This window comes from Heterocephalus glaber, unplaced genomic scaffold (genome assembly GCF_053883595.1).
Source record: "Heterocephalus glaber isolate CG9 unplaced genomic scaffold, H.glaber_assembly_v1.0 deba00001504, whole genome shotgun sequence".
Taxonomy (NCBI): domain Eukaryota; kingdom Metazoa; phylum Chordata; class Mammalia; order Rodentia; family Bathyergidae; genus Heterocephalus; species Heterocephalus glaber.
The window spans coordinates 5,850,238-5,863,586 of NW_028258324.1; the positions used below are offsets into that span (position 1 = coordinate 5,850,238).

The window sequence follows — 13,349 nt, forward strand, 5'->3', positions numbered from 1 at the left end:
GGCCAGGCAGAGCTGGGGTGGTCTGGGAAGCAGCACAATTGGCAGCAGTTGCTTCATACCTTTGAGACCATCCTCATTATTGGGACAGCTGGGGGTGAGGGGGAAGGAGGGAGAGCAATAAATCTACAAGCCCCTGGATCCTAGAGAGAATCCAGGGCAGGTGAGCTGAGGGCCCTTTGAGGACTCAGGACAGTGCAGGTGATTCTGTGAGCCCTGTGGAAGCAGCCTGGTTCCTCGGTGGGCAACGGGGCAGGGACTGCCCAACTCAGGTGAACAACAGAAGGCAGGTGCTGAGGTATGGGTGAAAATCACGAGCTCGTGTTATTAAGAAATCAACCAATAACAAATACTGAAAGGGCTGTGGGGAAAAAGGAACCCTTCTCCACTGTCAATGGGAGGGTAGACTGGTGCGACCACTGTGGAAATCAGTGTGGAGATTTCTTAAAAAACTAAAAGTAGAGGTTCCATTTGACCCAGCTATTCCCTGTCGTGGTATCTTCCTGAAAGAATTAAAAGCATCACACCACAGTGATATATGTACACCCATGTTTATAGCAGCACGATTTGTAATTACTAAATCTTGGAAGCAGCCTAAATGTCCATCAACAAATGAATGGATGAAGAAGATTTTTATACAATGGAGTACTACTCTGCCATAAAGAAGGATGAGCGTGAGACATTTCTAGCTAAATGGATCCACTTTGAGACCATACTCTTGAATGAGATAAATCAAACACACATGTTTAAATGTTTCTCTGGTGTGAGAAACCAAAAGTGGAGATAAGGACTAAAATGTATAATAGATACTGGGAAATGGGAAAAAATGTTCAAATGGGAAGGGGAACAAGGGGGGGGGGAAGGAAGGGATAAGAAAAAAAGTGCAAATAGAAGGAAAAAAATGGAAACAAAGCTTTTGTATATAGGGAAGGGAGGGGAGTCAAGGGGATGGGGGAAAGGGGGAAAAAATCATGAGCACAGCGAGAGACTGGACAATGGTCTAGGAGCTGGTTTCCAGCATGGCGCATCATTGCTTGAGGTCTCCAAGGAAGAGCCTCCCAGGGCAGGGAAACAATGGCATTCTGTCTGAATCCCAATTTTCCTGCACAGGGGAGAAAGATGTGGTGATTTGTCTCCCTTGGGGGCAACACTCACAGAGTGAGTGCATCTTCTCTCACTCACAGCTCAGAACGTGTAAGACATTTTATGTAACACCCTAAAGGGCCTTCTGAGCATGGTACAAAAAGAACTGGTTTTAAAGTGACAGGCTTTTATTTTTAGTCCCCTGAAAACTATAGTGGTACCAGAGCAGTTGCACTGAGATGCCAGTCCTCAGAGGCATGTCTGGCACCTGGCCCCCATGCCAAGTGGAAGAGAAACACAGATGCCCTTGCTCTATACCTCGCCACCTCAGAGGCCAACCTTTTCCACCAGTGTGCAGTTATTTCATGTCTGCTAAAGGCTTGTTGGGGCCCACCAGGCTCTTGGACTGAGGATAGCTGTACCTGTTCCCGAATCATCCCTCACACACACCAATGGCCCAGACATGGAGCCAGGTTTGTATATCTCTGCTGCGCTTTGTGGTAGCCAATGGCTCCTCTATCTTATGTGACAGGGACTTGGCCATTTGGGGCACCACAGAAAGCCTCTCCCTGACTTCACAGCTGGTGAGGGGCAGGAGTAGTCACAACATCCCTATGGATGCTGCACAGGCCCCAGAAAGAGTTCTTGGGGTGTCCTGTGGAGGCAAGAGTTCCCAGCTCCCTGAGAATGACTCTTCCACTCTTGGAAGTGGGGACATAGCAAATGGGAGCAGGTACGATGGGCCTGGTTGCCCCTCCACCTTGTGGAGTAATACATCAGCCCTCCTGTCCACATTCCCTCTCCCCGCCAGTCAGGCCCCAGTGTGGGCCTTTCCTTTGTCCCTTCTTTTTCCTGCTGGGCACCTACTTCCAGTCCCCCCACTTCCCCACAGTTTGACCTTCCTTTCTTTCAGCTATGTTGGCCTCTTTTTCTTCCTGGCTGTTTTCTTCTTCAGGTAGGACTGTCCTGCATTTTTTTTCTCAGCTCTTTTCTCTCAATTCTCCTGCATTTCCTACTTTATCCCATTTTTCACTTGTTTTTGAAAGAAGGAAAGGAGAACAGGGTAGGGTGTGCCTGACCCACAGGGACTTAGCCCTAACATGGCTCACCTTCTCTGGGGCTGATGCTGGCTGGAGCTGGCAGATGTGGGAAGGAGAGTGCCACCTCTGGCAGGAAGGCCTCTGTGAGGAAATGCCACAAGATGGGCCAATGGAAGTGCTTGTAAGCATGAGGTACATCAGGTGAAAAGGCCCTGAAGCACACTCTTGTAATTGGCAGGAGATCAGTGTGGCTGTCCTGGAGTGGATAAGCAGGGAAGAGAGATATGGGGGCCATAAGAAAGATGGAGAAAGAGCCCCAGTGCCCTCAGTCAGAAAAGGAAGCGAACAAGGAAGATACCACTTCTTGGGGCTGTGTCACCAGGCTGAGGTCTGAGCAGACATGGACAGGAAGTATGGTGCTGCTACTGCCTATGGCTAGTGTTCAGAGCACTGGCTCTAGAATGAACTCCATCACCTGGTCCTACAGCAAGCAGTGGGATAGGCAGCACTGAACTGGCACTTCTGCTCACAGACCAAGGGCATATACTCAGAGACAAGTCCCTTCCAGGAGCAGCTCCTCCTCTCAGAACCACTATTGCCACCATGTTTGTTAAAGGTCTGTCTCATGGAAGCTGGAGCCCAAAGGGCTATAGGATACTCATGGGGCCCTCACAATCCTTCTGGGGACACCCAATATCTCTTACTCCCCCACATTCTCAAGGCACCCACCACAAGCAGCAAACAAGAGACTGACTCTTGGGGGCTTCCAGGCATTGATAAAGTTGTGCACCAGTCCTGTCTGGGTTGCCTTTTGGCAAAGCTGCTCCACCATCACAGAGAGTGACTAACACCTTGGGACAAAAGAAGAATGAGGGTGATCTGAGCTTCCCAGATATTTGGCTAGATTCCTTAAAAATACTTCCATGTCTGCAGCCCCTGCTCCCATCTAGCTCTTCGGCAGCCCTTCTTCTCAGAGACCCCTGCTCACCCTGGCACTTCCTCCCGTCCAAGTCCTGCTCCAAGCAGAGCCCTAGATGCTGCCCAGGCCCTCTTTGGGAGACTGATATTGACTTCTAGGGTGGCAGTCCCCTCTTGGATCTCCTCCAAAAGCTGAAAACAAGTAGCAGAGAGGTGGACAGTGTATCTGAGGCAGGCTGATGGAGGCAGACACCTAGCCATGCACCTACTAAACACTCTGCCCCGGACTGGTAGAGAAGCCAGGAGCCTGGGCATCTGTGTCTGATGGGCAACATGGGGTGCAACTCAGATGAGAGACAAGGAAGTGTGCTGGGCAGAAGCAGCATCTAAGGAAAGCCTGGGAGAGGGGCATGGGAATGGTGAGCACAGCAGGGCCAAGCTGTCCCAAGGTCCCCTGGCTGCTGTGTCATATACCAACCAGGGGACCATCTGCATGGACAGTCACATCGGGGATCTGCTAAGAGGCAGCTCTTTGTCAGTCAGGCAGGCCACCCTATTCCACTGAGCTCCTGCCCTAGACATCTGCCTTGAGCTCAGTGTGGTTGTCTGGTTGCTTCTTAAAAATCTCCTGTGATAGAAAGTTACCTTTAATCATTTCCAGGATTGTGGCTGATTTGGGTTCCCCCAGGAGGGCTCCCCGCCCCGGCCCCCTGCCAACATAGGAGTCCGATTATTGGGAGGTAGAAGGTCCCAGCTGCCCTGGGTCAAAGAGAGCAAAATCACCCTGCCTCACCAGGGCTCAGGGAAATGTTCTGGGGCTGGATAACTGCTGCACACAACATCTAACTTTCCTTTGGTTTCATTGCAAAGATGGAAAATGTGGAATTAATCTCCCCTGTAGTATGATTTTGACTTCGCTTAGATTCTAAAGATCTAAAACAGATGTGATAAAAGGGAGTCTCTTTACTGTGGGGTCTTGTGAGCTATCAAAACAAAGTGGGGCTGCTAGGTCCACTGCCTGTCCTAGGTGGAGCTCTGTCTCTGGGTGTACATCTGTGTGTGTGGATGTGTGTACATGCGCACAGATGCCCTGTCCTGATGATGTGCTACATGTCAAGGGTGACTGGGAGTGTAGGGACCAGCTCAGCTTCCTGCCCTTCCCAACACCCAGGCTCTGCCTCCAAGCCCAGTCCAGTGCCTAATGTCTGTGGCACAGGGCCATTGAGACAGAGGATACAAATGCTGGTCTTCAAGGAGCCTGCCTATATCAGTTATTCTAGTGCCAGCACCATGAAGACAGGTTCTTGTCTGTTCTTGCTCATCACTGCTTTCCTGCTCCCAGTCAGCACCTGGCATATAGAAGGTTCACACTGATGCTAGGTGGACAAATACCTGGCCGTGAGCCCTGTGGGAATGCAGAAAACACGGCACCTGGGTTCCCACAGCCAAAGGGCAGCCCTAGTCTGGGGATAAGCCTGCCTGTTTGGTGAGGAACACTCCCTCCAGCTTGATCTGGGCTTGGCAGGCCAGATGGTGGGGGAAGGAGGGTAGGTAGATAAGAGGGGCCACCCTGCTAGCTGGCCTGAGGAGGGAGGATGTCTCCTGACTTTAGCAGGAAGTAGAAGTGGATAAAGTAGGGATGAGAATCAAAGAAGCAGTCCAGTTCCTCCCCTTCCTACCTCAGGGCTGACTTGATGATGGTTGAAAGCTTCAAGGCCTAAACTTCAGAGGGAAGGAATGGAGATTTCCTTTCATGCTGATGTTGGGCATGCTAAAGTGCCTAGGCCCAGAATATCTAAAGAAAGTCCTCTCAATCTTTCTGGACTTAGCAACTGTCATTTATTTATTTATTTGGCTTATTATATTATTATTATTATTATTATAATATTATTATAATTTTGGTACCGGGGATCAAACTCGAGTCCTTGTGCTTGCACAGCAGGTGGCGAAACCACTGAGCTAAATCTCTGGTCCTATTATTGTTTTTTGAGTCAGGGTCTTGCCACATAGCTGAGGCTGGCCTTGAACTCACTATGTAGCCCAGCCTGGCCTTGAATTCAGGGTGATTTTCCTGCCTCAGCCTCCCAAGTCCTAGGATTACAGGTGTATGCCACCATACCTGGCTCCAGCAACTATCTTTTAAACATTCCCCTTCATCCACCACAGTTTCCTGCAAGTAGCACAAAGAAAACTTTTGGTTCCTTGAGCCCAAGACTCCTTGTTGCTGTTTCACATGTCTCGGGGATACAGGATTTCCCTGACATGCTCTCTACCACCGCCCCCCTTCTCTTCGGAAGTATATTAAACACTATTTTCCATCAGTGGATTAGCCATCAGTTTAAGGAATCTTGGCTAATATGCCCTCTTCATGGCTTTATAGCTTTGTCTTTCCATATCACTGCTTCCTCTAAAAGAAACTATAAAAAATGGGCCCATTTACCACCATTTGTAAAAAATGGATGCTGCTAGGACCCATCAAGCACTGCTCAGACTCGTGCCACAACCCTTTGGATCTCTTCACCAGCCATGTGTAGACCCACCTGGAAGCCAGGTGTCTCACAGAGATAGGACATCAGTCGCCCTCAGCTCTGCTGTACTGATCCCAGGGTGAGTACAGCAGAGCTAAACACAGGCACAAACTACCCTTGGCCACTTTCTGCATCCTATTTTTCCAGAGGCTGACTTTCCCAACAACCCATACAAAGGAGCTCTTTACCAACACCTGACAGAACACCACCATCCCGAGCTTGAGTAACTGGTTAGTAGCTTGTTGGAGGCTGGAAAACCTCAGCACCTGGCAAGTTTGGCAGCAGCAAGTTGGGCAGCAGCTGACAAGTTGGCCAGCAGCGCCTGGTACTATAGGGAAGAAGGGCGCCGGCCATCAGGGCAGGCTCTCACAGGCCTCCCCTTGCCCTGTCACCTTGGTCCACTTTCTAGAGCCACCAGCTGGTCCAATAGCAGAATGGGGCAGGTATAGAACTGCTCCCTAAATGCCAGCCGTGCTAAGGTTGAGGATTCTTTCTGGTTCCTCTTTTCCCCCCAGATGAGGCTCCTGTGGCTATGATGAGGGTCTGCACCCACAGTGCAGATGTGGATCAGAGTGAGTGGAGGGAGGAGGTATGATAGGCCCACTGCAGGCTTCCCTGGCCCTGCAAGAGTGACAGTTGGTTAGGGAGAGTAAACTGCATAGTCATGCAAGCCCTTTCGGGGCTGTCAGTCCCGACAGACACAGGCCCTAGCTTGTGGTCTATGCTTGACCCTTCCCTGGAGGGCCTTCAGGTGCTAAGGAGTGTGAGCAAATCACTTGGAGCCTCTGTTCCTCTCAGAGCACCCTCAAGTCAGCCTGATTGAGACGTCTCTGCATGGGCCTCACTCCCCCCACACTCCAGGCCTGCTTAGAACCTCAGAAGAAAACTTGTATGACTGACCGTGAACATTCCTAGGCTCCAGAGGTAAGCACAGCCATTGCCCAGCCCATCTGGCAGGCAGGGCCTTCAATCTGCAGCTTCTTTAGAGGGTGCTTTTCACCACAACCACAGAAGGGATCGATGGAAAGCAAGAGTTTTCTGCCAGAAATCCATGGGAGCTGCCACCCAGAGCCCTGAGCAATAACACTAGTCAGTTTTGAGGGAGTTAGCAGGCTGTGTACTGTACAGGAGTTGCAAGCTGCCCTGGGTTGGTACTTGAGGAAGACACAGCCTCCCTCCATTGCAAAGCCAAAGGAGCCTATGGATAAAATACCAGAATGAGCAGCAGGGCTGGGGAGGAACCAGGGGTCTGGACAGACATTCTTCCCCATTCTCTGGACCTAGCCAGAATCAGACATCAAACGTGTCCCTGCCACAGACCAGACAGTGTCTTGAGTCCCTCATCTCCCAGGAAATAGCCTCCTACAGAGGACAAGTATTCTGTCTCTAAATCCCAAGTGGTGGCGATCCAGGCTGTCCTGAACTTGACTTTGGCAGAAAGGGTAGCCCATGGATGTCTGCAAAGTTAAGATAGCTAAATTGCTTCTGGACTAAGTATTCCAGGTCGCCAGAGGTGCTGACATGGAGAAAGGCTTGCTTTGGTAGAAACAGCCATATTCCTGACTCTGCCTGTGAGTGAGGCAAGGCCAGGAGACTGCTCATGCCCTATAAGCAAGGACCACCAGAAGGTATGCAGGGGACCCTTACTCCACACCTTCCCAACCAGTTGGGTCTGGGCACACCTGGGAGGACCAACCTTGAGGGAAAAATGATACAACTACTTTAAAATCCAGGGTCCAGGGCTGGGGATTTAGCTCAGTGGTTTCACTGCCTGCTGCGGAAGCGCAAGGACCTGAGTTTGATCCCCAGTACCAAAAAATAAATAAATAAATAAACAAACAAATAAATAAATAAATAAAACCAAAAAAAAAAAAACAAAAAAAAACAACCCAGGGTCTGTCTCCACAAACAACAGCTGACCTGTCTAACAAAGATGGACAGAGAGAGCCCCCAGAGAGCAGTTAGGCAGCCTGGCCCATAGCAGAGTACAGCAGCCCCACCTTCCCTGCTAGCCTTTCCTAAGCAGCCCACTGAGAAGGTACTGTAGGACCAAGAGGATGGGGGTCATTTGGGCATCTCAGTAAGTGGGCTATGCCCTCTAACTCCCTATATCAAACAGGTAAAAAATTCTGACCACTTGAGTTAAGTCAGCAGAGCTCAGTGACCTGGGCATTTAACAAACTCAACCACAAAGGAGACCTGAACCATCAGGACTGGGTAGGCTTGGTTCCCACTGCATACATTTTCAGCAGCCTCCATGAGTCACAGGAACTTGAACGTGACATCACAGAATTGCTGGGGCCAGTCTGAAGCAATGGGTGCCATTAAAAAAAAAAAAAAAAAAGTCAGAAAAGGAATTTCATGGTTCAGTATTTTTAAAAAGCAGCAAGACGTGAAACTAGAGTCAAAAATAACTTTTCTGTGGGCTTCTGAGGCAAAACCACCAAGCTGGCGGTTGAGTCTATGCCAGACCCCTCAAAGCAGCCTCCCAGGCTCCTCGATCACTGTCCACAGCTCTGCACTTCACCCTTTGCCCTCAGGAGGGCCCAGGGCCTCTGCAATTTGCAGACACCTCTCCAACCTGTCACACAATGTAAGCTGAGCCCTGCACAGCAATTCCTATGGCCTCAGAGAGTGGTCTTCATCAACCAGGCAGGCCTGACAGCAACAGTCCAGCCTGGAGTCCTCCAGGGCAGCCATAATAGACAGGTCTGGTGGGGGACAGGACAGACAAAACAAGGCCCCAAGGGAAGTCCTGGCCCTACCTGGGATGCTGACTCTATTGCCCCCACTAGGAGACAGGTGGACGTGGAAAACCACGGGGGCAAGGGTGATGTTATATGACGCAGGCAGTGTGGGGCAGCAGTTAAGGTGGCCTCTGGCATGGAAGCACCAGGTATGGATATTCCACAGGCCTCTAACCACTGGACTAAGATTGCTGCCCTACAGAAAACCAGAAAGAAAAAAAGTTGGGTTGGAGAAACTGGAGCTTCCGACTCTCGGTCTTGGCTTTTCTCAGGACCCCCTCAGGCTTCTGGTATGAAGCCAGCCTTTTCAGCAGCCTTTGAGCAGGCCCAGCAGGCAAGTTATCTGCAGCAGCCATAGTACAGACGTGTACTGGAAGGAAAGGGTACAGGGCTGAGGACAGGCTCACAGTGGAGGCCCTGTACCCGAGGGACAGACATGTGTTGAGGGAGGCACGTGCAGCACAGCAAATACCTGCCTGGTCTCAGTTCTCAAATGTCCTGAGAATTCCCACAGGGGTTTGAGGCAGAAAAAGTTCCCCAGTGATCCTAATTCCATGGTTAGGATATATATTTTCCAAAAAAACCATTATGATAACTCCATTCAAAGAATGATCATCACAAGCACACATCTCCGAAAAGCTTCAATCTCGGCCCTGATGCCTTGGTCTAGGTATAATGCTTGTATCGAGTGGGACAGACACACACCCACAAGCCTCTGTCAACCCCTATGCCCTCCTCGGGCTGGGGAACGACCTCTGCTTCTCACTCTCATTCTCACTGGCAGCTCACACGCACTCCTGTGACTCAAATCCAGCAGAGGCCTGTGGAATTTCCACTTCTGCAGCTACCAGGCCCCAGGCAGCCCTTGTACAGAATCACCTTTTGCTGGTGCCTCACCATCTAGCTGGCACCAGTTCAGCACACCCAGTTCAGCAGGAGCTTCAGGACAGTGCTCAGAGGACCGAGCTGGCATGACTATCCCATTCACAACAGAGGAAACTGAGGCTGTGGGAGTGACATCACTTGCCAGGGTTACCAGGTGATCGATGGTGGCACTCGCCCTCAAATCCAGGAAGATAGGTGGCTCTCTAGCTGAGCAAAGCAGCCCTCAAACCCAGGGGGAGGGTGGTTCCTGCCCACATCCGGTAGGGAGGTATCAGGGTGAACAAACTACAGTTGTTGAGACCATGGTGTCAGCTGAGATCAGGGCCTCAAAGAGCTCAGCAGAGGAACTCATGGAACCCCAAACAGCAACCTCACAGAGGTAAGAGAGGCTCTCCTACAGGAGGAGCAGGACAGGGAAGGGTGTGTACACTCTGGTTGGTGACCTCAGAGACCAGCCTGTTGGGCTCTGTGATTACAGACCTGAGCAATATTTGTTGGCCTTATCTCTTAAAGTCATGCTTGGTTTGTAAGAAATTTTCTCTAAAATTAGTATTAGTTATACAGATTAATGGGTTTCTCTTTGGCGGATTTGTACATGTATGTAACATACTTTGATGATTTCCACTCTCTCATTACTTCCTTTGCCCTTCCCTGCCTGCCCAAACTTCCTGATGAAGCCAGCCCTAACTCCACCAAGTGTTCAAGCAAGGGAAGTGGGAATGCTCTGACTTACACTGGCTGAGATCAGGATCATCTGGCTTCCTGGAGAAGATGCAGGCCTGAGGGACCCCATGGCTGGTCTAGGGACAAAAAGTCATTATTCCTTCTCCCCTCCTTCATTATTAGGGGTTGAACCCAGGACCTTTGCACTGAGCTACATCTTCAGCCCTTTTTCAATTTTTTATTTTTATTTTGAGACGGTCTCACTAAGTCTCTAAGTTGCCCAGGCTGGCCTTGAAGTTGTGATACTCCTGCCTCAGCCTTCCCAGTAGCTGGGACTATAGGTGTGCACCATAAATGCCCAGCACAAGAAGCCATTATTCATGTCCTATCTCCACTGGCATGGCACTCCCCGCTGGGCACCAGACTCGAGGATAAAGTGAGGGCTGCAAACGGAAGCCCTTGGAAAGCTGCAGACCTCAGACAAGTGCCAGGAGGATAACTATGATGAGGTTCAGAGCCCCACATGCTTGGGGAGCTTCCTATAAAATAACAATCTGGGAAGACCTGACAGCCCAGGACAGCCTGAAGAGTGCCTGCTCAGGAGGGACCAACAGGCGGGAGACAGGTCAAAGGGCACATTCCTTGCTGGGTTGTCTCAAAGTCTATCTTCCCCATATAAACACGTATTTGAAAAATAACGTATGCAGTTTTAAAAAAATGTATTCCTGAACAAGACAGTACAACTCCACTTCATGAGTTAAAGGACTGGGTTTCTGATGCTGCATAAGCCCAAAGGGCAGTTTGGTTTCCTCCTGATCTGAGAGGCCCCTTGGCCTGGGAAGGCTGGGAAGCTGCCATTCCCCCCTTGATCAGGAGGGCAGAAGTCTCACAGGGACAGCAGCAATCCTGCTTCTCTCATCACTCCCTTCTTCTGCCTGCAGTGAAGTCTGATCCAAGGTTCTGCAGAGGTTCTTTTCCAGGGATAGGTCCATGACAGCTCTCCCTCTTGTCCAAGTCCCAGTCTCCTTATGTCCCTAACTCTACTCTACCCCAGAGCCTCTGCCTAGGTCAGGATCTGACTCTACTTTGCTCAGTGTCCCACTACAGGGAGGCCAAGCTCCTGGGCTGCTGTTTCTGTTACTATACACCAGAGGACCCATGGCCTCCTTGACTTGGCATGCTGGGCTCCCGGATACACAGTTCCCAGCTGACTCCAGTGACTCTAGCAGGCAGCCTGTTGGGGGCCTGGCTCTGAGATCAGCAGATTCAGTCCCAGGACTTCCCAAGGATGGGAATGGATCTTAGGGAAGATGTGTGTGAAGAGGGAAGCTGCCAACTCTGTTCTGAGGGCCAAGGAATGGTTCTGAGCAGGGTTGGGTCTGGCTGGCTCTGTGAAGCAGTAGGGAAGTGGGGGAGGCACTGATGGTCCTGTCATGAAGATGCCCCAACCCTGCTGAGCCCTGGTAGTGACAGGGGCAACAGCAGGACCAGCACCTGACATGTCAGCAGTAGCAACACCCAGCCATGTTGAGCAGAAGGCAGGCTTTGAAGACTATAAGCCTTTATAATGTGGTGCCCTATTCATGTCACTCAGGGGCTAAAAGCTCTGTGACTTAGTAAATACCTCTGACCACTGACTGCTGCAGTCCCAGTGGTTCTCCCTTGGAAAGATGTTCTGTAGAATAGAGATGCAAGGGACTTAGAAGGCACTATTTCCCTCTAGGAGGCCACTCAGAAGTAGACCTCTTCGTAGGAGAAAGGACTGTGAGGTGGGGCAGGACAAGGCAGAGTAGCATGGTTCAGACAGATGTCTTTGAAGCAGGAGTCAGTGCTAGGGTGGCCAAGGCTCCTGACCCTCCAGAGCTCAGAGGCATTTCAGGACCAAGCAGATGATGAGTACCTACTGAGGGTGCAGCCCCAAGGCCAGTGTCCATAAACCACACCAGGAGAACAAGTCACAAGGGAAGAAGCATGGCAGTAGTTACCCGGCTCTGGGCCTCAAGAGAGGGCTGGTCAGTCTGTGGGTCTGCCCTCTGCTGAGCCAACCCCAAGGGGAGAGGTGTGAGGGAATCCAAAATGCCCTGGTGGTGAGAGCTGTAGCTGTGGCTAGAACACCAGAGCTAGAGCCCCAAGAACAGGAGGGGAAGGTCAGCCAGGAAACAACTGACAGGTGAGCTCCAGGAAAACATGGCTAGATTATCCTAAATGTACCTTGTACAAAAACAGGCTAAAACTTAGGCCTTGTCTATGGAATCCAAGTTTCCTCAGGACATGTAGAGTCTATTAGGAACACTCTGTGGTGTCCAGGAACACATAGGCATCGTCAGTTTTGCAAAGCAGGTGACTGGTTTGGCATTTGGTGGTAGAGGGGTAGACGGCCATATGGATGTACAAAGGGACTGAGTGTGTGAGGTGTGCACGGGTGCCACAGGGACATCCAGACACCTGGCCACAGTCCCAGGAAAGCCTTCACTTACGCTCTGTGATATAAGCTCATTGCGAAGTTCTCATCATGCTCCTAATGCTAACACTACAACAAAGCTTCCCATGTGTACCCCCAAAACAGTTACAGGAAATGTTTTCAGTGCTATACTCCTCTGGATCCAATGAAGCTATTTTTAACCACCTTCTCAGACTTCATTTCTAATTTTATCCTATAAAGTTCTAATTGATTCCACCTCCCTTGATCTCTCATTTGATGAGGCCATGAAGAACATCAGGAAGCTTCTGATGGGTCTGAAGTGGGTTTTTAAGTCTGCTCATGGCTCCTATCTCTCTCAGCACAGGCCTTCTTCTCAGGGGTTAAGAGACTCCAAAATGTCCGTGTGCTCTGCCTGGGAATTCTGCTCCCTCCAGTTACTGACACCTGCCCTCTTTGTGTGCTTCCTGTGGTAGGCCCAAGATATGCAGTCCTAGCTGGGCTATGGGACATGCCACACAAGATGTGACACGACATGGAGCTTCTGTCACTTTGTATAGATACAGAGGCAGGGAGAGGATGCTATGCCATGTCAGCTCCACTTTGATTAGAGACACGAAGTATCTTTTGCATCCCCACTGTGGGCCAGAGACTGGTTTTCTCAAGTTCTCCAGCTTTTACACATTTTACTTTTTTTAGTGGGCCACAGCCTCACCCACCATATGGTGGCATGGGACACAGGGATCTGTAGAGTCCCTGCCTGGCACCAAGAGCCGAGGAACCAAGGTGCTGGAGGACCTTTAAATCCTGCCCTGCCCTGTACCACTGCACACTACCTGCCAGCCACTCTAGGCTTTCCTCAGTCCCCAGATCTGCAGGCAGCTGCTTCTTCTGCCAGAGCCATTCTTCCTCTCTCAGGTGAGATGCCCCACTGGCCATTCCCCCAGCACTGGCTGCCACTTCTTGTGCATGCATTTTGCTCCTCCTGGAATTGCTGCACTGTGAGTTTATGTTACAAGCTGCTGACTTAAGTTCTAGAGTGGGGCTCACATCGGCCTTGTTGGTGAGG

The 13,349-nt window shown here is 50.5% G+C and overlaps 1 protein-coding gene across 11 annotated transcripts in view; it reads right to left on the reverse strand.

Annotated features, from left to right (window-relative positions):
- The window catches only part of Poc1a (POC1 centriolar protein A), a 76,238-nt gene that overhangs the window by 6,161 nt on the left and 56,728 nt on the right, over positions 1 to 13,349 (reverse strand). For 5 of the 11 annotated variants that reach the window (XM_021241238.2, XM_021241281.2, XM_021241199.2 and 2 more), the window contains one exon: positions 2,190 to 2,376. The exons of 3 other annotated variants lie outside the window; for them this stretch is intronic. In XM_021241238.2, coding sequence (XP_021096897.1) covers positions 2,190 to 2,376 — 187 coding nt within the window. Of the gene's footprint in view, positions 1 to 2,189; positions 2,377 to 9,931; positions 9,999 to 13,349 lie in introns of those variants that run through there. 3 more of the 11 variants (XR_015440802.1, XM_087186137.1, XM_004834194.4) reach the window with 1 other exon arrangement.